Source organism: Mus pahari, chromosome 7 (assembly GCF_900095145.1).
Source record: "Mus pahari chromosome 7, PAHARI_EIJ_v1.1, whole genome shotgun sequence".
NCBI classification, from domain to species: domain Eukaryota; kingdom Metazoa; phylum Chordata; class Mammalia; order Rodentia; family Muridae; genus Mus; species Mus pahari.
This window is the reverse complement of record NC_034596.1, coordinates 51151386-51177848: the sequence shown is the minus strand read 5'-3', so window position 1 is coordinate 51177848 and position 26463 is coordinate 51151386. Positions and strand designations below refer to the sequence as shown.

At 46.4% G+C, this 26463-nt stretch overlaps 1 protein-coding gene across 1 annotated transcript; it reads left to right on the top strand.

Moving 5' to 3' along the window:
- Window positions 1-281: 281 nt before the first annotated feature.
- Window positions 282-24836, top strand: Egln3 (egl-9 family hypoxia inducible factor 3). The gene is made up of 5 exons (XM_021202100.1): window positions 282-986; window positions 18902-19021; window positions 20509-20645; window positions 22740-22813; window positions 23852-24836. The coding sequence occupies exons 1-5, from the start codon at window positions 282-284 to the stop codon at window positions 23881-23883; spliced, it is 1068 nt and encodes a 355-aa protein (XP_021057759.1). The 3' UTR covers window positions 23884-24836.
- The last annotated feature ends 1627 nt before the right edge of the window (window positions 24837-26463 follow it).

Here is a 26463-nt window from a genome sequence, read left to right as displayed (position 1 = left end):
AGAGGAAGGAAAGACACCAGATAGAGCCCAGAAAGTGGCAATAAACTGTTCATGTGCATCTCAGACCTGAGATCCAGGTTTTCAAGTTTGTTAGGGAATTTAACGCAAATCAATATGCAAATCGAGATCATTAAAAAACAAACAAACAAACAAACAAAAAAAAAACCTCCAGCCGGTTCTTGGGTCACACACAGGTTAGTTAGCGTGGAGCGCGCCCAGATGCTTGGCAGCACCAGTCCGAGAGGAAGAGCCCAGAGGAGGGCAGTCCCGGGGGCGGGACCATGACGTTGGGGTCAAGGCGGGGCTTCCTTTCGTTCCTCCCCAAGTCGCAGCCGCCGTGCCGGTGGCTCTGCATCTCCAAAAGGGGCCCTCCGACTTCTCACTGGGCCAGTCCGGCGCTGGGTGGCGGAGCTCTACTCTGCTCCCGCCGGTCTCAGAACCCGGCTCCCTTCTCTTCAGAGTTTCGAGCAACTTTCCCCGCCTCTGGAGCTAAAGTGGCTCGGGGACCGTGGCCGCCGCAGGTGGGAGAGTCCCCGGCCCGGCTCTCCGCATCTCTGCTGTGCGCTCGCGCTGGGCAAGCCCTGGGTGCGTGCACCCTGGGGGTCCCCGGCCTCGGCTCTGTGGGCGAGATGCCTCTGGGACACATCATGAGGCTGGATCTGGAGAAGATCGCCCTGGAGTACATCGTGCCCTGTCTGCACGAGGTCGGCTTCTGCTACCTGGACAACTTCCTAGGCGAGGTGGTGGGCGACTGCGTGCTGGAGCGAGTCAAGCAGCTGCACTACAACGGGGCCCTGCGTGATGGCCAGCTGGCGGGGCCGCGCGCCGGCGTCTCCAAGCGGCACCTGCGAGGCGACCAGATCACGTGGATCGGGGGCAACGAGGAGGGCTGCGAGGCCATCAACTTCCTCCTGTCCCTTATCGACAGGCTGGTCCTGTACTGCGGGAGCCGGCTGGGCAAATACTATGTCAAGGAGCGGTCCAAGGTAGGATGCGTGCGGGTGCCCAGCCACAGCTGCGCTGCAGGGGACGGGAAGCCTTCGTTCGGAGTGTTGTGTCGCCTTCCCTGGGCTGCAGCGAACTTTGGTTTTTAACCAAGAAGTCAGCTTGCCTTATCTGCCCTATTTGCGTCCCCTCCACCTCCTGGCCTAACCCCTTAAGCAAAAGTCCACATTAAGGGGCTCAGGTGTCTCGTGATGATGACCTTCTGCTGACTCTGAAAGAATTGCTCTGGTTTTGGTGCTGACCGCAAAGACAACTGGCTGGTGGAGGGAAAAGATATTGGAAACACTGCGACACGCATGATCCGAAGTGCCTGATTTAAAGTCACCCCACCCGGTACTGCCCTTCACAGTAGCCAGAGGCACTCTTTACTAGAGGCAAGTCTAATTTTTGCCTTGTGTTAGTGGGCTTGTAGAGATAGGTAGGGTGGGAGGGAAGAGCTTGATATGGAAAGGTTAAGTCCTCCACTCCTGCGTGCAGCCCTGGGGCTCAGAATTCTCTTGGACCCCTCAGCGCAAGTGCTGAGCTCCACACCATCGCCTTTCTTTTCTTATAAACTCATGGCAAAGTCCACTTAAACAACCTGATAAGGTCCATGAAGAGAGTGGTGAGGTACCTCTGGGTAGAAACCTTGTTTTTGTTCTCATGGGGGGTAATGGGGGCAGTGGGTAGTGATGATTTATCTTGGGGGGGGGGAAGTTTACAGGTAGATTGGCAGGCCGGTAGGCCAATGGGAGCTGAGAAGGTCCGAGTAACATCACTTTGGGTTCATCTTGCTCCTGGCCGTTTCTTCCTATAAGGATAGTCAAACTCTCTCTCCAGGAGCAATTCAGAGCTAATTGCCGCTGTGTTGCTGCGGGACAAGGGACTCTCAGAGTCATGAAAACTTCTGAAGTCCAGCAAGGTAGAGCATGCTAGCAGCCGAGGAACTGTGAGCACCGACCCATGTGCTGCTCTTAGTAATACTTGTAAAGTTTCTCAGTGTAGGTTCAGCCTTGGGATAAGCTACTGTAGTCTTGTTTGTCCCCAAAGCTGGAAAGAGCACCCTTATAAAAAGCAAGTGGTCAGCTGGAAACGTCTGGAAGTGAAGGGTCGAGATGGGTGAGGAGAGTTGGGAGCTGCAGGCTGCTGTCAGGCTAGGAGGATGTGAAGGGACTGTTTGACCTTAGGAATGGATCCATAGTAAATCTTAGAGGACCTGTTGATTTTTGAATGTTAGTTTGATTTGGGAGTAGTTAGTTACCTGAATTCTGTTAGAGAATGATGGATGATAGAGGGTTTTTTGTTTTTTGTTTTTGTTTTTTTCTTCTGTCAGTCTGGTGGTAGACTGGATCATCTGTGTTTTCATCAGGGGTGTGTCTACACTAAATAACCTTGCTGATAGCCCTGGGTTTAGCCTCTGTACTGGGAGGCACTTGTAGCTTTAATCTGAAAGGCCAAATGACACCTTATCAGTTCTGTAAAGTTTCTTCCAAGCTTAGCTGTTAAAGAATTTCCCCTCAGTGGTTTGGGAGTAAAGTTGTCCCCTCTCGGGGAGATTAGAACTAAAGATGCGTCAGGTCACTAACATAGTTTATTATTTAGCTTTGACTTAGTGGATGGCAGAGGATCCCCGAGCTAGAACTTAATTCAAAGGGGATGAAAAAAGTGACAAGGGAGAGGCAGACAGGCTCTGTAGACCCCGGGGTGGACCAAGTAACTTTTCAGTGAACTGTGCGAGAAGGTGACTGCGCATTGAAACGAGAAAGTCTTGCCCACGGAAGAGCCATCTTTCCTTATCCAGATTCTGGCTGTCTCGACTGTTCCTGGCACAAAGCTCTCCTTCACACCCCTTTACAAAGTCCATCCCTAGATTGGACTCTTCCCTGGCTAATTAGAACCAAAACAACAACAACAAACCAAAATAAAACAAAAAAACAAGTTTCAACAAACTATTATGATAGATTGTGTGTGTGTGTGTGTGTGTGTGTGTGTGTGTGTGTGTGTGTGTGTGTGTGTAACTTTGATTTACCTCTGTCAGGACGCCTGTGGCCTCGGGTCCCTTACTTGGAGTTTGCTGGTGATCCATTGTCAAGTCACATCCTGTCTATAGGGTTACCCTGGCTTCCTTTCACTTGGCCTGTTTTCTTTCTTACGTGCCTTTCCTCCCTCCATGTCCTTCATTTTGTACTGCTTCCCACAGTACTGATATAGATAGACCTAATTTCCTGCTTCTGGTTCCAGGGGAAAACTGTTCTCTTCATGGAGAGAACTTGTACTGATTTTCAACTTATTTATAACTTTTGATCGAGGGAATTTCAAGCAATACACACACGTAGGCAGGCTAGCATGAGCCCACCAGGTTTTTTTAGCAACTGCCAGTTTGTACATTTAGTTTAGACGGTTGTTGTTGTTTTTTTAAATATACTTTACATTCCTATGCATTGTACTTATAGATGCATACACCCTCATTGCATTTTTTCCCCTTTAAATTGGACTTGTCAAGGTCATTGAATAATAATGTCAAGGTCATTGAATAATATTGCAAAGGTATTGGGAATAAACAAGAATATTTACTGTACCTAGACGGTGGGACACTCTTAGTATTCCTGTCCCTGTCATTCATATATATGTGTGTGTATGTGTAACATATGTGTGTGTGTGTGTGTGTGTGTTAGAAATTGTCTGCTTTGCCTCTGTTATAGCAAAATGGGGTTTGGAGTCTCTCTGAGGTCCCGAGGAGTATCATGGCGCCCCCTACCCTCAAGTGCGGTCATTACTTTCCAACTAGCAATGGTTGTCTGTTCCTACTCCCTCCTGGAGATCTAGACCATATCCAAGATAAATACTGCTTATAATTTGCTCCTTTTTCTTTGGCTGCCTAGAGCTTGCAAATGGCTGTTTTCCAGAGGACGTGTAATTTATAGAACCGAATGTCCCTTTGCCTGAAGCATTCACTGTAGACTCAGAGTTGGGAACGCTAACAATAATAAATACCGTTTACTGAGCAGTTTGCGCTGCCTGGTGCTCTGCTCGGCACAGTACTTATTTTACTTCCGTCTCTGAACCTCGACCCAAAAGGAACCAAGCACTTAAATAATAGACCCAAAGTCTCTTGCAGTCAGGGGCCAGAGAGGATTGGCCTTACTAAGCCTTGTAGCCTTAGATAAGTTAAGTCTCTTGGGGTCCTATCAAGTGTAAAATAATAATTCAAAAGCTTTAGGAAAAAGAGCTCTCTAACAATACATGTAAAATTCCTAGAATTTCCAGTCTTTGTCTTTGTTTAAAAGCTCCAGGTAAGTTTTGAGATTCTTCCTCAAATTTGTCTGACTTGAGTGTGTTCGTCACTCCAGGCCTTCCTATTTAGCACCCCAAATGTGCATGTGTGTCTCTGAGTTTCGGTGCAGGTCTCCTGTGAGCCAGCTTACACTCAGGAATACATGTGAGCTGTGGGCTAGTCTAGTTCCTCGTTAACTGTGTCTCAAGCCATGAGACACACATCACACACTGTGGAAGTGGGTCACTTGAGTGCATCTGAAGTGCAAGTGAAGTGCTGGGTTAGTTCTCCCAGTGTTGGTTTTAAGCAAGCATTGCTAAACTGGTTGTTAGGACCCTGACCAGGGTATCTGTGGGCAGGGTGGTAAAAAGGTTGTATTGTGAGCAGACAGGTCAGTCCTTTCCTGGTGACAATACAGAGGACTGAACAACAGGAGGCTAATGAACAAGAGAGAGTGTAGCCTGGGGGTGGGGTGGGGGGATGTTGGCTTGCTTTCCCCTTGTGGAGCAGCTGTTTGGCCTGCCCTTCTGGTGGTGTGAAGAATGTTTGTTACTTAATGGAACTTACGCTGGTTGGAAACGGCTCTAAGCAAAAATGGGAAGATGTACCCTGCTGATCTGATTTCTCTCAGGACACAAGTGCTGTGAGTCTTAAGACCTTTCTCTTTTCCTCCGTTTCTGTTCTGCATTTCTTCCCCTTCGTCCTTCCAACCCAGACTTTCCTGCTGCTCCACACACGCATGGCTCATGGTGATGCCTTAAGCCGACAGCTTCAGCTCTTAGGTAAGATGGCTTGAAGCTTGAACCACCAGCCCAGAATCCCAGCTTCCACTGCCCTGGAGAAAGCTGCACTCACTGCCTGCATCTTAGCTCTGGGGAACTAGGAGTCTTGGTTGGGGTGGTGGCAAGCATAGAGAACCGTATGTCGCAAATACGGTTGCTGGAGCCCATGACAAGGTGTGATCCTGAGAGAGCAGAGATTCGCACTGTCTCTGTGGTCAAAATCTTAAACTGTCTGAGGACATCATTTATAGAACACAGCCTCGGTAAGAGGAATCCTCTTGATGAGGGAGATTTCATGGTAGGGCTTGTGGGAACAGGTGCTTCAAAGGCTAGGGCTGGGTCAGCTGGTCACGGGTCATGTGGCCCGGGACTGGCTGGTGAACTCTGCTATGTGAATTCAGTATTTTATTTGAGATTTTTAAATATGTTTCAGACTGAAAAATGCTAATCACCTTTGTGTTGCTTATTTGCCTATCTCTATAAAGGGCTGTTGGATGTCAGGGAACCATTTCTCTTTCTGACAGCTTAACACAAATTTGGTAAATCCTCTCCTGACTCCTGACTCTGGCTAGGAAAACTAGTTTTTCCTAATAATAAAAATAGCTTTGCATCCTAGGACGGTATCCTGGGAGCACACCTTATATGGGAGCACACCTTATATGGGAGACAATATGCTGAAACTTGAAGACTTTCACTGAACAGCACTGCCTGGCGAGCACCTTCAAACGCCACAGTATGGTGTGTCCTTCAGGACAAGGCTCAGAAGGCTGCTCCCCTGGGTCTTTGGTCTGCTCAGCATCTCTACTTTTGGCTGAATTCTCTGATGCTGGGTAAACAAAGAACGTTTGACTCGAGCCTATTGAAGACCAAAGAGTAGTGAACAAGTTCATACAGTGGACAAGGCTATTCCTTTTTGTTTTTTAAAGTTATTTTAGCCACAGAATTGACGCTTCCTCTGTAGCAGTACTTTGTGGCTGTTAACTAATGTTTCTAGATACCTGACACTTTCCTCCGGTGTTTGTCAAATGCACATGTTCTGACAGTAATGATAGTTCTGATGTTTTCTGCTGGGAATCTGCCAGGGTGCCCAGTGGGTGGCTGAATCCAGAGGTACTGGAGTTGTAAATACAACAGACAGATCATTTTATGATGCCAGACTAAAGAATTCAACTTTGGCAGATGGCCAGGAACCATTGATTTGGCTTGGATTTGTAGCTCTGTGGGTGTTTGCCAAGTAAGATTAGTGAGCTTGGTTAATTATACATAGGACTTGTACCCTTTTCTCTCGGTTATTTCTGCCTTCACCCAGAATAGCACTCGCTTCAGTAGGCCTCCTCTTGTGATACTCATCTGTGGATGAGTTTCTGCCCATGGTTTTGGTGAACTGTGCATCTCTTACCCCTTGCCCATCTCAGCCTTACCGACTCCTGCTCTACACTGTAAAATGTAGCCCCTCAGGTTTTGAATTGGGGTTTATTTGGCCCCTTGCCCAGTGTTCCCCATGCTCAGAACAGTATTGATGCATCTTTATTAAGGCAAGCCAATTTTTGATTCTTTAGAAGCCACATCGATAATGTTGCCCAAGTTTTAGAGTAAATATGTGTGGTCGCTTTGGTGTAAATTACCCCCTCCATAAGTTTAGGTGTTTGACCACTTACTCCCGAGTTGGCACTGTTTTGTAAAGTTGTAGAACCTTTAGAAAGTGGAGCCTTGCTGGAGGAAGTGGGTCACTAGAGGAGGGTCTTACGGTTTGGAAGCCTTCATAGTCTACGCACTCTCAGCTTCCTGGCTGTAGGCAATTGAGCAGCAGCTCACCACTCCTGCCTTTACGCCTTCCCTGGCCAGGAATTCCCTCAAATTCTAACCCAAAACAAACCTTTCCTATCTTAAGATGCTTCTTGTTAGGTATTTGGTCACATCAACCGGAAAAATAACTAAAATAACACATGCGTCTCATGTTAATTATTTTTGCCTTTCAAAACCAAAATAACCTCCAAGTCCGTATAGTTGAAGGATGTGATCGTAGTCTGGATCGTTTGCCAGTCAGAAGACAAAATGGGAAACTCAGTTCCAAGTGCCAGCGAAACCCGGTTTTGACTTCAATAGGAGACTGTGAAGCTGTGAGGCTGTTTGGAGGTGTCCTTTGCCTGTTGTCCTGAGCTTGCCTCTGGTATTCACCGGATGAACGATAAAGCGCCTCTCTCTAGCCAGCTCACCCCATCCTCAGGGACTGTATGCAAAACTGGTCCCTCCTCTTGCCAATTTGTCTTTTTTTTTAAAAAGCAAACAAAACCCAACTTTTTTCATAACTCGTCTTGTTTCGCGGGTTAGTTTGAGTGATTTGAATGGACCATCAAACCCTGTCTTCACCACTTAGCCAGGGACACACAGGGTCGTTGGTCAGAATTGGGCCCATGTTGCTTGTTATATGTAGTTCACAGCTTCACTGTGGAACCACATGTTTTCCTGGTTTTCTTTTCAACTAGAAATTTCTGTCTTCAGTAGACATCCTTAAGGAAGAAGAGCGGCTGCCTCTGCGTCTCACCTTCTTTCTCCGTTAATCTCTCTCCCTTTGAGAGAATCTGGTGTGCAGGCCCCCCACTAGTTATGGAGTTCCTATTCTTAAAAGCAGGATAATAACCAGTGCTGTTCCCTTCCCATTGTCCACTGTAATAACCCTTTGAGCCTCTGCTGAATCCTAGAGGCCTTTTCTGTCTGACCTCCTGGCCCTTTTACCCTTAATCTTCCCCAACTACCTTCATTCCTATACCCTGAAATGCTAGAAAGAGACTTGCTAGGCACAGCCAACTTGCCTCTGCATTGTCTTCTACTCTGTCGCTCCCAGGCTGCGTAATGCCTGTCTTGGGAAGTCTGTCCTCTGTCTACTGCCTCGATGGCCCCAGGACGTTGATTTGGTTACTCGTTCTGCCTCCCTTCAATTTAGAAGTTCCTGAATTCAGAGACCACTCTGCTTCGTGTTATACAGTTCCTCAAGATTGGCTGGCTTCCTGTCATCTTTGAAAGGAATTTTGAATTCAGTGACTCTCTCTCTCTCTCTCTCTCTCTCTCTCTCTCTCTCTCTCTGTGTGTGTGTGTGTGTATGTATGTAATTATTTTAAAGCATATATGATTTGCTAGGAGACAAAGGAGTTTGCATCATGATGGGAAGTTCATGAGGAAGAGTGTGGGTCTTTTCCCAGTTCCTCTGTTAGCAAGAGTTCGGTTGATCAAGCCCAAGCTTATTTATTTGTTACTAAAGCTAATAGGGAACAGCATTTTTTAATTTACTTGTGAGATTTTGGGGGAGCAACCATGCCATACACGTCTATGGTTTTTCTATTATTTGTGCCAATAAACTTCACATTTCAGACTTTAGTTGGAAGGAAGCTTGGAACAGATTCCCTCCTTTTTTGTAAGTCAAAGGGAAAGTAAATTGTGACGACCATGGATTAGGAGAAAGGAACAAAAAAGATTCATGGTCATGTTGGTGATTGCAAATCTGAAGACAGTGCCTTCCAAATCACCAAGCCTCCGAAAAATTTTATATATATATATATATATATATATATATATATATATATCAACTATGGATAATACTTAGGAGTCCAGAATCCCTAGCCCTTCAGAATAAAGATGCCTAGCTATAAAGGGCGTGAGAAAGCCAAAGTTTGGGACTCTCTGCCCTGAAATCTGTTGACTGGAATCGAAGGCGTGATTCAGTGGCAATCAGGGTGTGGCTGCCATTTTGCTTCCTCCTGCTTAGGTATGGATGTCCTCATTTTGATCCAGTTGGGGGTTGGAAGGTATATTTGCTAATCCAGAAGAACTTAGAATTCTTCCTTTATGGCTTGGTTTGTTGTGTTTTGTTTGTTTGGAGACAGTCTGGTTGCCTAGGCTGCCTTGAACGCACTATGAGCTAGGGAGGCTGTCCTCATACCGTGGATCCCCTCCACTTCCCAAGGGCTAAGATGACAGGCTTGACCCACCACACCCTTTAGCTTGGAGTTGAAGGAAGGCACTTTCATTCCTGGCCTATCTAGAAAGAATAGCACTTATTTCAGATAACACTTTCCCTGGTATTTTGGAAAAAGTGTTGCGTGGAACACTAGCTCACCTATTTAGCTTCGTAATATCCAGTGCTTCCCTCTGACTCTCAGTTCTCACATTTGTTTGTGGGGTTTGTTGTTTTTTAAGATAGGTCTAACTAGGAAGCCCAGATTGACCTTGAACTTGTGGCCATGGACCTCAGGCTTCTGCTGCTAAATGCTAGGATTACAAGTGTGTGGGCTCATACCTGGCTGTTCCCTCCACTTGTCAGATGGGGCCGTAGTGTGGCTGAGGAGCTTCTGGACAACTGAATTAACTGCTTGACTTGGGCCCAGGCATTCTTCTTTCTAGTTCCCTGTACATTCCTCAAAACCCTTGAGGCATCTCTCTGTCTCTGTCTCTCTGTCTCTCTGTCTCTCTCTGTCGCTCTCTTTCTGTCTCTGAGAAGCCCCCCTCCCCCTCCCCCATTAAAGATCTTCTGGGTGTCCTCTCTCCTTTAAGCCTGCAGTCTGCATCCAATGAATTCTAATTAACGTGACTGTAGAAGTTCTGCGTCTGGTGAATCCTAATTAATGTGCTAGTAGCAGAGTTCAGATGGCTCCTGAACTAGCTTTATGCCCTAGCAGGGGATCCCTTCCCTGGGATGCTTTCACTTGGTGCGTCTCGTTTTCGTTCCAGGGAGAAATGAACTTTTATGTTTCCTCAAAAAAAAAAAAAAAAAAAAAGGAAGGAAAGAAAGAAAGAAATTTTTTTTCTGAATTGTCCATTTATCAGCTGACTTTGAAGCCAGTTTGGGAACCATAGCTTGTGTTGACGTGCGCTATGAAGGATGGCGGTAGAAAGAAGCCCCCAATATCCCAGACCTCGTAAGGACAGCATAGCTGGCTGTAGACTGGCCCTGGGCTAACATGGGGACTGGGTCATCAGGAAAGGAGAGGGGAGAAAAAGCCCAGGGGCCTGGGTGGGGCTGGTGCAGAGGCTGAGGGGCAGCCACAACCTGATGGTAGGGTTGGGGTTGTCTCTGCTGTATGGTAACACAGGCCAAGACAACGGCTGGACCAGCGCTGCTTTGCCACGAGATTTAGGCGATTTCCTTTACCTCTGGCTCGGCCCTCGGCTTATAATCCATACATAACTTCAAGCACACTCATTTCTCGGTTTTTGTAGGGTTTTCTTTTTCCTTCCTTCCTTCCTTCCTTCCTTCCTTCCTTCCTTCCTTCCTTCCTTTCTTTTATTCTTTCTTTCTTTCTTTCTTTCTTTCTTCATTTTTCTTTCTTTTTTTCTTTTTTTGTTTGTTTGTTTGGTTAGTTGTTGCCTCTCATGACTTGCTTTCTGTGGGAAATGGTGAAATGACTATAGTTGTCTCCTCTGAATCTTTAGATTCAGTCTCAACTGGATTGAGAATATTAGGAAAAGATGTTTCTGCACTGAACATGTCTAGGTCTTTTTTTGTCACTTCCTAAGCCATAGGGTTTGACAGCTATTTGCACAGCGTGCTATAAGGTGACTAAGTCACCTGAGGATGGCTTACAGGGGACAGGAGGGTTTGGGTAGGCCCGATGCAAACACTCCACCATTTTACGTGGAGGTCGTCAGCGTGTATTTTGGGATCTGAGGTGGGTCCTGGAGTTGTCATAGAACCGAAGATCCTTAAATCCCCTAGGAAGCTCGGGGACAAGCTAGTTCATCTTGCCCCTTAGATGGCTTGCTTGTTAAGCGTTGGATTTCAGCCTCACAGTCTTCAGCCAGACTGACCCCGAGACAGGTTAACTCCTCTGCGCCTCCATTTCTTCTGCTGCAAGGGTGAGAACCCTCCTGGTGGGCTCATGGGTACTTGCGACATACCCATTACTATCTGGGACGTGGACAGTGTCAGTGCAGCATAAGTGTTTTTGCCTTGACTGCACGTGAGAGCTGCATTTCCTGAGTTCTGACTGCGCTGCCTTTTGGTGTGTGGAGTCTTTAACGGGGCAGATGTATTTTCCCTAAGTGCTGAAGTGCAAATGTAGGATTCTCCTATCTCATCAGTGTTGCTGGAAGGCCTTTTTTTTTTCCAGGACATTTTGATTGGCAGCTGTATCTGTTAATAAAGTCTTTTCTTACAGGTTGCATTTAAATCACTGTGGATTCCTTCATATACTTTGGGATTAATTTAAGATGAAAGCATAAAGAGACCCACTCAGAGCTGCCACAGCCTTTCCGTATTCTGTATGGTCTTTAGGGCAGCACTACAGGTGAAATTTGACTTTTTTTTTTTTTCTGTTAAGTTTGTTTCTCACGTTAAGGAAGTTAAATGCTGTGAGTCCCAGCCCCATGGTGCCTTTAGGGTGACTAATGGATTTGTTCTCCAGGGACACATGGTAACCTCTAGGTCCTTATAATAACCAGGGTTAATGACTCCCTCAGAGAGAACAGCCTTGAGTCCGGACAAGTTCTGCTCACCCTCCCAGTAACCAGGCAATTAAACAGGTTCTGTAGAAGTACCACCAGGCCCATAAGCAGCATCCGGGCCCAAGCGTTGGGAAGGAGATGGTTAACCACTTGTCTTAGCGTCCTCCAGCCTGCTAGACTGACCGATTTTGTAATTGCCAGGAGGAAGCCTCCGCCAGCGGCCGACGAAAGCCTTTCTCTGGTGACTGGAGAGCGGTGGGGGAGGAGCCAGGGCTCCCCAGAGTCTGTTCCCTCCTCTGGCTGCCTGGCGGTGTGCTCGGGTGTGGGCTGGCTGCCACTCTCACGAAGCGCACGTAGCCCTGTCACTCAGTCATCTCCCTGCTGGCCCAAAGCCAGACCTCCACGGGAAGGGCTGCTTTCCCAAAACCCAGGCAGCCTGCGCTGATCTGTGGATGTCGCCAGGCCTGTTTACTGTGCCTAATTGCAGAACTTAGAAGAATCCCCTTCAAGCCAAGGAATTAGCTACAGCTGAGAAAGGAATGACGATCGTCCCTTAAAGTCCTGATCTCCTGAGAGTTTCAGGGACGCCCTGGGGGGTGGGGGTGGGGGGAGAGTGACTCACTCAGAAGTTCATGCACGAAGTGGGGACCCTCCATAGTGGAATTTTGACGAGATACCATTAGGTATTACAGTCTTGTGGTCTCCCCTCGTTTTCTGCAAACTTGTGGGTGTATGTGTTGTGTGTGTGTGTGTGGGGGGGTGATGTCTGTGTGCTCTTGTGAGTGTTTCTTCTCAGAGTTTGGAGCAGGAGCAATTTCTTTACCATAAAGATCTCAAAAGACTGGTACTCGGTACCTGTTAGCTCTATCATCAAGACCTCAGAACAATGTCATAGAAGGTTATCTCCTGCAGAATTGCTGGCGTTTGTATGATCTGGAAGCTAGGGCCAAGTTCTCCCAGAGGAGTGGCTGGAAAGTGAAGATGGTGAGTTAATCTGCTCTCCCAGGTGCAGTGCCTCTGCCAGAACCGGAAGGGCAAGCAGACCCACTTCAAAGGAACTCAGCCATTTGTAACACCCATTTGCAGAAGTCCCGAAGTTCCTTCTTGGTTGTGTAATTCAGGTGGAAGGGCACACACATCACCACGCTGCACTGGCACTGGCAGTGGAGTTAATGTGTAGCAGTACTCTGGGCGGATGGGTTCAGGGAATGGTGTTGGTTTTGGTGTGAGCGTAGCATGTGAGGAGGGCAGAGGGAGTTTTCCTTGTGAGACTGGGCCAATAGGGAACCCAAGGGATTTGGAGTTGGTTGAAAGGACTGTGAACCTGACATGCACTGAACTCTGTCACTTCCTTTGGGAAGGAAAGTGAGGGAGCTGGATGCAGCCATGGTGCTGCCCACCAAACCGCACTCCCTTTTCTCCCCTCTTTCGGTCACCTTGGTCTGTAACCAGAGGCACTGGAAGGGAGGAAATGGGAGGGCTTCATGGGACACATTGATGGGGACAACAAGCAAGATGCTAAGATAACCAGTGGTCGTTTGAGCCCTCGCCCACCTTTGTTCTCTAAGAGTTGTCTACAGCTCCTTTCTTTACCCCGTAAGTGGTTGAAATAAATTTGTAAAAATTCTAAAGCTGGGCAATGAGATGGCTCACCTGGTAGAAGTGCTTGACCACCTGAGTTTAGTCCTCCAACCTCTGAGTGTGTGTACACATGCTTACACACACACACACACACACACACACACACATACACACACACACACATACCATAATAAGAAAAAGAGTTTAAGAAGCCTCTAAAAAAATTCTAAAACATTTTGAGTGGGTTTTGCCCTCACATCCAGACATATGGTGGCTCAGCTGGGGGCTACTGTGAACTTCGTGCTGGTGACATTTTCCTAAGCTCAGGAAAGACTTTGCATAACTGTTGCCATTTTATGAAGAGGCCTTCACATTAATTTGTGCATGTGTGCGCTCTCGCACACACAAATGTGTATGGGCACATTCATGCCATGGTGTGCATCGTTGAGGTCAGAGGACAACAAATGACATTTGATCTCTTAATTCTCCTTTGTGGCAGGCATGTTTCCCAGAGTCAACCACTGCTCTCGAGTCATTAATGTTCTAGGAACTTAGTCTTGGGGTCCTTGAAGAGCACAACCCCTGATGGTGGAGGATGGTGGCTGAGGGCTGAAGCCGCAGTTCCAGTCAGCGCCCCAGGCTCTCTGCATTTAGTTTGTAAAGGATATTTGGAGTCCTTTTGCTCGTTGTCAGAGCCAAATACGTACTGTAACTTGACATGCCAGCTTCTGTTGTCTTTAACTTTAAAAACACATTCAAGAACAAACCTTGCAAAGACTGTGACTCTGCTACTTTGTCGGTTCCCTCTGGTCTTGGTGGTCGGACCGTTGCAGGGAGCATTTGGATATCCAGAGATTTTTATTTTCCTTTCTAGTTGCTTGCCATGTGGGCCTCTGTGCCCTGCCCCTGCCTCTGTGTGTTACCTCATGGGCCCTGCCTAAGCGGGTACCTTCACCAGTGCAGCACGTTAAGTGTTCAAGGGGTGGCGGGCCCTGCTCACCGTCCACATTCATTGAGTGAGTTAAAGTACACAAACCCTTTCCCCACAGGTATTGACTTCCATTCCTCTGCTCCCAGACCCTAAAACAACCTAGCCCTGGCCGCCTGAATACCAATGAGACTGGTTCAAGCCACAAAATCCCCGCTGTGACTCTCCCACTGGGCTTTTGTCCAAGCTAATGAAGGTGTGTGTGTGTGTGTGTGTGTGTGTGTGTGTGTGTGTGTGTGTGTGTGTGTTCTCCCTGATTTTCTCCTGACTCTTGACTTGCCTAGTTCTCTGTGTGGCTGTGCTTTAGGGTAGAGAGGGAAAGAAGGAAAGGAGGGTCCCTGTGGCTCTGGATGCCAATGATATCAATCCCAGATCTTGTGCTATGAGGTTTACATGGATTTCGGTTCGCTTAAACCCATTTTTTACAGATGAGTTAGCTGAGGTCCAAAGAGATTTAAGTGCTGGTAACCCTGTACATAGGCTGTGCTGCACTCACTGGATTTATGCTATGCACAGAAGGTGTTTCTTCCCCTCCCCTCCCCCTCCTCCCCCTCCTTCCCCTCCCAGGCAGGGCCACAGAGATGGTGCTCAGTGACTAAGAGTAGTGATCTAGCAGAGGACCTGCGTTTGATCCCTAGCATCCAGGCCACACTGCTCACATAGGCTTGCACAGCCCGTTTCAGTGGGATCTAATACTTCCTGGCCTCCACCAGCACCAGTCCCTTCCCATCCATAGAGACATACATAATTAAGCAATAATATTAAATCCACCTCCCAAAAAAGAAGAATTAAAAAACAGTCTTGAAAAGGTGTTGCTAATATTTGTTTAGTAAGTAAGAGGTCCAATTTGTTAGTAGACCAAATTTTAAAGGCTGTTCAGCCAGATATCTTTAAAGTTCTACTACTCACGGTTTGGCTTTCTGCTGTATCTCCTTTTGTTGGACAGGCTACTCTATAACATTTGTGATGCTCCTGCTTCAGCCTCCTCAGGAACTGAGTAACAGGTGTGAGATACTGTGTCAGGCTTAAACAATATCTTTATATCAGTTGTTAATTTTTATAAATAAAATTATCATTTTTAAAAATTTTTTTTGCTGAGTAAAAATTTGCATAACATGCAACTTTGCATTTGTAAAGATCAAGTTATACTAAGGAATCTGATTCCAAAGTCCTGAGCAATGTATAACATGTGTGTCTGTGTGATAAAAAATAAAAACCCATGGCAGCTGGGCATGGTGGCGCACGCCTTTAATCCCAGCACTCGGGAAGCAGAGGCAGGCGGATTTCTGAGTTCAAGGCCAGCCTGGTCTACAGAGTGAGCTCCAGGGACAGCCAGGGCTATACAGAGAAACCCTGACTCGAAAAAAAAAACAAAAAAAAAAACCTCACATGGCATGACTTCTTTCTTTTTGAGGGGCTAGGAGCCAGACCTACGCTGTGGCGCATGTTAGGTGTGACTCTACTGCTTGCCTCCACCCCCAGTCTGCAGTTTGATCTATAGAGAAGTACTGAGTGAGAATGATCATTATTGCTGAGTGAACAGTTGAAGTTGGTTTTTTTTAAGATTTATTTATTTATTTTATATATGTGAGTACATTGTTGCTGTCTCCAGACACACCAGAAGAGGGCATCAGATCCCATTACAGATGGTTGTGAGCCACCATGTGGTTGCTGGGATTTGAACTCAGGACCTTTGGAAGAGCAGTCAGTGCTCCTAACCACTGAGCCATCTCTCCAGCCCCCATGGATACTGGTTTTAAAACTGTCTCCTTATTCTGCCTGTGGCTGGTTGCTTTAGAACATCCAGTTGAGGCCTTGGAGTGTCCACCCTGGGCTTGATCTCTGAACATGGTTTTTTGGTTTGTTTTTTATAATTCTCCCACAGCCCCTAACAGATGCATGGTTTTCTTTTCTCCTGGTGGCATTTTTTTGTAAAGTAGATTTTATACTTGGATTCTGCTATAGTTCTTCTACGTGTGTGCACTTCTTCTTGCCTGAACGTGACCATGGAGGTGTCTTGAAGCACATATCTCTGGTGTCGAGCCAGCTCGGGAACACCTGGTTCATTCCTCTCATTTCCTGTTGCTACAGAGCTGTGGAGAGGCCTCTGGGGGTGGGGGTTTGTGCAGGGGCCAGTACCGGGGCATCATGTGTTAGAGAACGTGCTGAATCAGAGGACATGCTGATCCATCTGCAAACCCAGGACTAGAACCAGAGCACAGTGACCATAGGGACACTGATGTGCTATTAAACTGCTGTAGATTTCAAGTATTGGTCAAGTCAGGAAGTTTTTGCCAATAAAAAAAAAACCCTATAATAAGATACCTTCCTCGTTCCCATAAAACAATGAAGTGTTACAGCATTTCCCTCGGACCTGCACTCTGGCTCCTCTACAGACTTGATGAGGTTTAGATAACAGATCTGATAAGCCCATCGGTTTCCGGAGTCTGTTGCTGCCCCGTGTACAAATTGGCATGGGTCTGATGACTCAACACTGAGGCTTGCCCATCAGTGCATCCTTAGCTTCACAGTTGGAGATCCTGGCCAGGGCTAGCAGACAGCTGGGAATGTGTCCAAGCCAAAACCCATCTCCTGTGGCACTCAGCCAGAAACCTCAGTGGTACAGTTGGTCAGCAAGGTTGCGGCGGGACCTTTGAGCTGCCCGTGGTTTCCTCCCATTGTTTAAACGTGGTGCACATGGCTTCTGGAGCCAGAGAGAGGGTGACTTGCACTCTGGCCAGAAGAAATGATTTTTCTTTCTCCCTTCCCTTCACAACGTGTATGCCCACAATTAGAGGGGTGTCCTAGTGCTAACTAACCCCACAAGGAACTGTGCCGGCGCATTCTCTCTTATACCTGCAGCAGTTAGTGAAGGGTGTGTTTGTGGGAATGGTCTGTATTTCCTGCCTGTCTTTTAATTCAAGCTGAATCCTAAAGCCCATGTGTGCTTCTTAATGTTCTACAAGACACTGCTTTCTCCACGGTGTGCTGAGCCCAGAACGAGTCTTCTCTTTGGACGTTGGAGGGCTGTGTCAATTACTTGGCTTGTTGCTGTAACAAAACACCCGAAACGCCCGACAAAAGCAACTGAAGGAAGGAAGGATTTGATTTTGGCTCAAGTCCCAAGGCACAGAGAGCCTTGTGGCAGGAAGTCGTGGTGCAGCTCAAAGCAGCTCAGTCAGGGTGATTCCACAGTCAGGAAGCAGAGGGACAAAGATGCCGGTGGCCAGCTAGCTCGTTTTCTCCCCTTTTAGTTAGGACAGGTCTTTTCCACCTCAATTAACCCAATCTACAAAATCTATCTCAGACAAGCCCAGAGATCTGTCGCTAAGGTGATCCTACATCCTGTCAAATCGGCAATCAATCTAAACCGCATAGCCCGTTCTCCTCATCACAGGAAGGAGCCTGGGGATCACAGACGGTTGCAGATGAGGTAGATGGCAGGCATCCAGACCACTGACCTTTTCTGGGAGCAGAGCTGTTTGGAAATATAAAGCTAAAGCACTGACTCACAGCAGGGGAGACTGGGGTGGTGGGGGAAATCATGGAGTAATGGTGCTAAGTTACTTTTCATTGTTGGCCCTTACACTTCTGGCGGAGCTTCCGGGAATAGGTAATTCCCTATGCTCTAGGCAACTTCATCTGTCTCTTCCTCTCCAGCCACGCCAGCAGTCACCCTCTTTCAAGCCACCATCTCTTTGATAATACCATAATTTGTCAAATCCTTATTACAGTCACTTCAGAATCCGACTTTCGGGGAGACAGACGTTCAGGCTAACAGAGCAACTTCGGCTCTACACGTGACAGCACAGTGGCTCTTCCTGAGGCAGGCTGAGGGGTTGCTAGCTGCGAGGAATGTAAAGTACGGGCATCCTCTGATGTAAACTCCCAGTTCATTGCAAAGCCAGGCCACGACTCAGCTAGCACCAAGTGTGTGTGAGGCCCAGCTCTGCTTTCAGGCTCTGTTGGGAATCACTGATCTGTCAGCGGCTTAGTTTGGGACTGGTCTGGACCACTCTTTTTACTCGTGAAGTAACCTTGCTATTTATCAAGGAGTAGTACGACCCAGACCCCCCCCCCACACACACACACACACGTATGTCTGAAAGTCTGCTTTCAAAGCAGAAGAAAGCCATTAATCTGGTTTCAACAAAGAACCATCTACAAGTTCACTGGTATCATATATGTAGGGTTATTTTCTCCTTCAAAGAGATCTCCCTGTGTGGTGTATGGTGACTCTTGTTGAGCATTAAGGTCTAGCTTCCCACCCACCCTTCTCTCTTCTTGCCTTTTATTTAAGTCTGACCTTGACTCCCTTTCGGATCAGACATGGTTTTTGTAAGAAAACAAGTGTGATTCCACAACTCAGGGGCGCTGCTAACCAAGCACAGAGATTCTTTCTCTTTCCGCACGCTCTCTTCCTTCCTCTTAGAGAGGGTCTCTCCCTATGTAGGCCAGGCTGGCCTCCTGCTTGCTGCCCCAGCTTCCAAGTACAGGCATTTACACGTATGTGCCCACTATGCCTGCCTCTTGTATTTCTGTATTCTGATCTCATAGGGCTTGGATGGGAGCCTGGATCCTGCTTTTCCAAAAAGGAATATTGAAGAAAGGCAAGCATCTTGTTGATAATGTAGACAGACGGGTTTCTTTAGAAGGTTCTCAATGTTCTAGAAGGTGGGAATATTACTGAATCACTTACCCTGCACTGAGTCCTGTTAATGCTGTCATACCAAAGATTACCTCATGTTAGTTTTATGTTCTGATCGTAATCCAAATGTATGTACTTTATATGTCTGCTGTAGGAGGAGACTATCTAAGCTCTTTTAAAACAGCATCTTTGGGATGTCTCTACAGGCAATGGTGGCTTGCTATCCAGGAAACGGAACAGGTTATGTTCGCCATGTGGACAACCCCAATGGTGATGGCCGCTGTATCACCTGTATCTACTACCTGAATAAGAATTGGGATGCCAAGGTACTGTGGAATGGTGTGTGTGTGTGTGTGTGTGTGTGTGTGTTGTGGGGTGGGGCGAGCTTGGGGAGGGAGATAGATGCTGTAGAAGGTGCAGATAGGGTTGTACTGAGAGTTCAGATCAAAAGAGTACGCCATTTCCAGTTAGGTAAAACCTTCCAGTAACTTTAGGAGACTTATCGTTTCTAATAGCCGGTGTCCACTGTTTTATGCCCTGCCCGGCCTCCTGCCACTTACGGAATTAATGCCAGAGTTGATAAGGTTAAGATCGGTGGCTCTAGAGTTAATGCAGGGGGGGCAGGGTGACTGTGGTCAGGGGTTAATGAAGGGAGGTAACTGAACATTGGGATGCAGAGTTGATGAGACCCTCAGCTCAGCATATGAGGCATACCTTTCCCTCCCAGCAGCAACCCTAAGAGATTCCACAAAAAAAAAAAACCAGAGTGGTGGGGATATCAAAGCTGTCCCCGAGAGAGACTTCCCACAAAGTCCTCTATCTCAGGACGATATGTCCCATGGGGATGACATTTGTTGTCGCTTGTGAACGGCAGCGGTTTGTACGGTAGATGGTAGAGATGTGGAGTTCGTGTAAAGTTCTCTGAGTTAGGGATGATTTAGGAGTCTGTGAGGTCGGAGAGCTCTGCAAGCTTATTTAGCTTTTGAACTTTCTGCATCTCCATTTGTTTGTTCGTCTAGACTCCGGCTGTTTGGATATGATACTGGATCTCTCCTCTCTATTTGGTAGTAAGACCGCAACAGTTCCTTTAGGGCTTAAAAGTATCTTTTGAGATACTATTGTGAGCAGAGGTAGTGGGACAACAATGATGAACCAGGAAGAATGAAATCAACAGAGATTTGAGTTTCTTCTGCCAGCGTTAGACTGTGTCGTGTTAAATCTTTAATGCGTGAAGCCTGATTTCTACCCAGAGGATAGTTGTTCCAGTAGGACAAGTAGATTGATAATACATGTGAAAAAGAAAAGGCGGGTGAAGAGAGTGATAGATGTCCAGAAAGATGTAGATAGCATGGTGTGAGAGGTCACGGAAATGCCCAGTCAATGGGGTCAGAGGGCATTTGAAGAGTTCAGAGGACGGCTATAAATTGTTACTGCAGGAGCAGCTGTATGGGAAGCAAGCTTAGACTTAATATTTGGTGGCACTATGAAATTACTCAGGATTTGTCTGCTTGCTTTCGGCCAGTTGAAGCAGGTTGATGTGGACAGTTTGGCGTGGCGCTCTCCGGCTGTCCTCTGTTTTGTGTCTGTGGCCTTCATAGCCTTGGGAGTGGGCAGATGCTGAGATGAAGCTGAATATGGCTATCCATAGCTAAGTCTGATTCCAAAGTGTGAGGGTGGGGGGAAATAAATATTTATGAGATGAAACCCACTTAAAGGTGAGGTACAGGTAGTATTTCTCCTGTATAGAGCTAACACATTGCTGATCAACCACACGTGAGACCAGGAAATAACGGATGCTCTTCTTGGTCTTCAGTTACACGGAGGGGTCCTGCGGATATTTCCGGAAGGGAAATCGTTTGTAGCAGATGTGGAGCCCATTTTTGATAGACTCTTGTTCTTCTGGTCAGACCGCAGGAATCCACATGAAGTTCAGCCCTCCTATGCCACCAGGTAAGAGATGGGCCACAGTTCCACTTCCAGGGTGCATACAAACCCCAGATCCCTGAAAACTAATGTCCTTTAACTTGGGGTACACCCCCAAAACTGATAGGCGAACCTATGTGGAGTGGTAGAAATTGAAGGAGCCTCTTTAGGATTCACTAGCATACAAATCTAACTTCAATTTAAAGGAACTATGAACTTCCTATCCTGTGAGTTGTGCATACTGAAGTCTCAGTTCCTCAGAGCCCTCTCCCCTGTCTTTCTGTCCCTTCCTTCTTGACCATTAGAAGAAAAAGTTAGAGTTGCCTGTGCTTTGGGGTACACTCCTGTAATACCAGCACTTGCAGGATCAAACTGGAGCACGGAGAGTTCAAGGCAATGTGATCTAAGTGAGACCTAATCTCAAAAGCATCAGGGAACAGGCCAAGCTAAGGTTGAGCTAGCCCTGGTTACCATGTGTCAAAAGTTCTGCTTCTTTGAGTGAAATTACAGTCAGTTCAAGCAAAGAAAGAACCTTGGGAAAGGGAAGACTAATTTTTTGTGACTTTCCTTCCTTTTCACTCTTTCGTAGCTTAAAGTTTGTCTGGGCTAGCGTTATCCCTGAAATTACAATTGGATGTTATAGTTTTGCTTGTTCCATCCATCCATCTATCCATCCATCCATCCATCCATCCACCCATCCATCCTTGAGACAAGGGCTTGTGTTGGGATGGCCTGGAACTCACTACGCTGCAGAGGATAACCCTGAATCTCTGATCCTCCTGAGGGTTGAGATCACAGGCGTGTGCCATTGCATGTAGTTTTTTTCTGATGCTGGGGCTTTATGCAGACAATGCAAGCATTCTGTCACCTGAGTAGACCCCAGACCTACAATTCAATGTTCTTAAAACCTTTCATCTTTCTTTTTTTTTTCTTTCTTTTCCTTTTCCCTCCTTCCCTCCTTCTCTATCTCTCTGCCTTCCTCCCTCCCTCCCTCCCTCCCTCCCTTCCTTAGCACATGGATAAGCAGAGTTTTAAAGTCACTGAACATTTTAGAAATTGTCTAATCTTAATATAGAAAGCTGAAAAAAGTATTTATGTCCTCTTCTGCCTTGAATTCTCCCTTCTCTTCCCGCACGTGGGCCAGGCCGAGAGAGCAGAGTGATATGGAGTGTGGGGCTTATACTGGGAAGGGCATTGAGGTGGGAAAGGCTGTGTGTGGAAGGATGGCGCTAAGCATTACCAAGCTTAGCTTTCCGCATAGCCCTGCAGAGATCCTCATCTGAGCCCCAGAGTTTCAGAATTGGTCACACTGTGGCATGTTCTGTATAAACAGGCTTCTAGTCCCTCTGCTGCTGCTGACGTCTACCTGTGGCTTGTTTTATGGGGTTCAATAATAGGGCCCTGTTTTGTGGCAGGATTCTCTAGTTACTTCCCAGCCCCACTGTGACCAACTTCATAGAGAAAACATTAGCAAAAGTGATTGGAAGCCCTTGGGGGTGGAGTGGGGGATGAGATGGAATGACGTGGAAAGTACTGTGACTAATAATAATTATAAAAGTAAAAGATTTAAAAGCCCAAACATGAGATAGCTCCAATCCCATGAATAGGATAAAGCGAGTAACAGGAACAGTGGAAATCCCAGAGGTATCGGTACTGAACTGAGTCTTTGCACCAATGCCTAAAACTAAAGAAAGCAGGCTGAGAGTTAGAAAGGTTCCGTGACTGAACGAAGCTACTTGTGAAAGCTTCTCTCAAATGTTACCTCCCTTTCCCTCTTCCCTTCCCATCATCTTAAGCCTCCATCCTTAGCAGGGCAAGTCTCTTCCAGTCCTTCCTGTGCAGATTACATTTCCCCATTGAGTCCCTACCCATCCAATCAGCCGCTGGAGCCCGAGCTCTTAAGAGAAGTTTCTAGGGATAGCATCATTGAGTTCCGAGTGCTCAGAACAGGACCCGACAGTCCCCAGAACACCTGGGTTATAGGACGTTTACACAGCATTGAACCCAAGGAAGTACTTATAAATTAAAATAGTGGGTTTTACAGATGATTGCATTATGAGCTTCACAGAGTGAGTTTGAAGCTTTTGGTGGTCTCTAATAGTACATGCCTTTCTTCCAAAGGTACGCTATGACTGTCTGGTACTTCGATGCTGAAGAAAGGGCAGAAGCCAAAAAGAAATTCAGGAATTTAACTAGTAAGTGTCTGGTCGTTTTCTACGACTTTAGTTTTACATCTTTTGTAATAACACTGTTTCGTCTCAGTTGTGAGTTAGCTTCAGATATAATGATATCTAAAGCCTTGGCTTTCATGCTCTGGAAGCCATCAGAAGGAAATGAATGGGACATTCTCCTTCGGGATGCCCACTGACTGTGGGATGATTTGTAGTAGCTAGAAATAATTAATTTTTTATTGTGAATGTTAATCAGTCATGTGCAACATAAAATTTTGTTCACGAATTTGGCATTTAGATAGAAAATATAAAGAATCCTAGTTCCAATGGTCCATTTAAGTTGGTATGGGATTGTGGCTCAGTGTAGAAGCAGGGCTCTCACGCTATCGAACTGAAAAGATTCAACGTCGTTCCTGCCTTCTGCAGCCAGTGTTTAAGTCATGCTTCTCAATACTGGTAGTTCTGAGCTCAGCATGGCAGAACAGCACTCTAGGGTGGGGCAGGAGGATCATGAATTTGAAGTCAGCCTGACCTCTGTAATGACCTGCCTCCCCCAAAACATACAAAAACAGTAATCCTACCAAGGTGGTTCATGAAAAGGTAGATTCCTGGCCCTCTGTATCCTTTCGAGTAACTGAACATTAGTATATTGAGTTGAGTTCCTAAGAAATCTTACAGGGAGAACTGGAGATACAGCTCAGAGTTGAAGCGCTTGTCTAACACGTGGCGTGTCCTAGGTACAATTCTTTCTACTGCCAAATAAATAAAGTGTATGTTTACATAAAGAAATTGACATAACTTTACCTAACCCATTACCTATTTGGCCTTTGTACCTATCAAATGCCAAGACAGACAGCTTTGCAAAGTTCTGTTGGGAAGCTCAATTAGCTCTATAAAATGGGATGTTGTTTTGTGTGTGTGTGTGTGTGTGTGTGTGTGTGTGTGAGAGAGAGAGAGAGAGAGAGAGAGAGAGAGAGAGAGAGAGAGAGAGAGAGAGACTTGTTGGCTGACATAATTCATCAAATTTGACTCCCTAACTTGTTTTTCCTGTTTCCAACCCAGGAAAAACTGAATCTGCTCTTGCTAAAGACTGACTGTGGTGTGCAATCCGCTGGCCGCATTCGTTTAGTAGCAGTTCCGGAAATATTAAAGCGTCAAGATCCAAAGAGTTTGTACAATAATCCCCCACTGCCCGCCTCATTCAGCTCCCCACCTTGTTTGTGGTACTTCATGTTTTCTTGCCGGGCCTGCATTGACCTTCAGACGCTCTCTTTGCCAGATGAACTCATTTGCTAACTCCAGAAATACCTGCAGACGGCATCCTAGCTGGCCAGCGGTTTAACGGATAGGTTTGGGAATACGGCTGTTGAGCCCGGGACTGCTTCTTATTCGCACTTTATGTATGCGTCCTGATTTGAAAGGAGGAAGTTCGCAAAGAAATAAGTGGGTGACAGATGCCACGCCACGAAGGGGCACCCTCCGAACCCTCACAGCAAGAAAGAGAAATGTCTGAATCGTTTCCAGACGTTGTTAACCAGAGACTGGACAGTGACGACGACCTAATGACATTATCACCTCTAGAAAGGGCTGGTGCCTAGTGATCGATGTCTAGGTGTTCCACGGTGGATGCTCCATTTTCCTGGTTTACGACCTGTTCTTTCTGAAGGTCATTGCTAAGTCAATGGCTCTCTTGTGGAAGATGACCCCAACATTTATGCACTATGTTTACTTCTTACTCGGGGAACCTAATTATCCAGAGAATAAAATTTGCTAGGTAGTTTGGGTTGTTTTTCTGTTATTGAAATTTGAAGGTAAATCAGAGGACAGAAAGCTTCCTGGTAATTCAGCACTAGATTCTGCCAACTCTATGGGAAGAGCAAAGCCCAGCGTACATGATTACTGTGAACAGTTTGGGAGGGAGATGGGGTTGGAAGTGCAGACAGGCCCCTTTCATCCTTGTGTGTTCCCTTTAACCGTTCATCGTCCACAACAAAGAACAGTGTGCTGTACTCTTAGAAGAGATGGAAATAAAAAGACCTCAGAGCTATTGGAGTTCTTCCACATCGTCTGCTCTGCCAGCCTCACTTGAGTCGTCTTGATCCTTGACAGCAACTGGCTGGTAGTGTGGCCAGAGTTGTGGGATTTCCTAGAACCGTGGGAGGGTCTCCTGCTGCAGGGCGCGGGTGCCTGTTCCTCCAGAACTCTGTATGAAACACCTGTTTATGAAAGTTAGCCATCCTCATTATCGCTGCTACTTCCCCATCATTCAAACCTCTTTAATTTCCTAGCTAGAATCCCACAAGCAGCATGAACCTGAAAGTGTTTTATTTCATCATGTTCAGACAGACAGACTTTCTAAGAAAGAAGTTGATACTTTTCCTTTAATTGTTTTGGAAAGTGTCCAGGAAGAACTGTCATTCCTTCCCCCGTGGCTCTGTTTTGTTTTATTTAGTATTTCCCACCTTCTAACTTGCAGTGTCATTTCCTTATTTATTTTGTTTATTGTCTCGAAGTCTGTGATGCCTAGAGTGTTAAGTACAACGAAGACAGGGATTTTGTACGTTTTTGACCCATGCAATATTCCCAGCACCTAACCTAATGCCTGGCATACAGCAAGAAAGGGCTTAGTAAATACATGCTCAATAAACTCAGTCTCCTCTGTAGTGGTTTGGTTCATTTCCATCTTTGGCAGGAAAGGCTTGCTGGATTTTATATCTTTGATTCTAACCTTTAGACTATTTGCATTTCTTTGTTTCTTGCATCTAGAAATTGGTTCTCAACCTGTGTGCAGTGTGACCCCCTTTTATATTCCCAAGGGCATATCAGATATTTACAAAAGTAGCAAAATTACAGTATGGAGAAGGAATGAAAATAAATTTTATGGTTGGGGGTCACCACAACATGAACTGTATTACAGGGTCACAGCATTTAGAAGGTTTAGACCACTATAGAGGGCCTCATACCTCCCTGGCAAGCACTCTTCCGCTGAATTGTATCATCATGGCTCTTGTTGCTTTAGGCTGAGAGTGTAAAAAAAAATCTGGTCATGGTGAGTGGGTCATTCAAGGGTGCCATGTCCCATATAGCAGGGACTTGATCTGACTGGGAGCTGAAATAGAATGACAAAAGGACAGACATTTAAGCTGAGATCCGGTGGGCAGTGCTTTGTCCCTCCTGCACAACAACGGGGCCTTATTTTGTACATTAGAGTTAGCTCATCTTAGTAGGCGGTCTCTGTAGGGGAGCAGACTCGGGTTGTGGTCTTCTGAGAAGTGGCAGCTGCACACAGTAGACAATCTCATGCTTGCACACACTGTCAACATTAGTGCTTTGCCGCCCTTCTGGCCTTCACCCACATAGGGCAGGCTTTGCCAGTCCCATGGGTCTAAAGCATTGGATTCTTGACATGGCCATGCCCACATCAACAATGCACCTTCACTCAGGACTTCATCTGCTCTACACATGTACCCAGGCAGGGCTGTTCCCCATGCAACCCTTCCACCAGGAGCAGAGTTTCCTTTGCAGTTTCATGGCTACGAAATGGTGAGAGTATCTGAAGGTACCTTCAGACAGTTTTCAAAACGTCAGTGGCAGGGGAAGGTAGGTAGATAGGCCATGTATGGAGCATCTCGGGTTCTGTAAAGGGTGACTGCCTTTCCAGGATTACTCAGTGA

Coding starts and splice junctions, on each gene's coding strand:
- Egln3 (XM_021202100.1), top strand. CDS start 282: ATGACGTTGGGGTCAAGGCGGGGCTTCCTTTCGTTCCTCCCCAAGTCG. Junction 19,022..20,508: donor ATAAGAATTGGGATGCCAAG/GTACTGTGGAAT, acceptor CTTGGTCTTCAG/TTACACGGAGGGGTCCTGCG. Junction 22,814..23,851: donor GAAATTCAGGAATTTAACTA/GTAAGTGTCTGG, acceptor TTTCCAACCCAG/GAAAAACTGAATCTGCTCTT.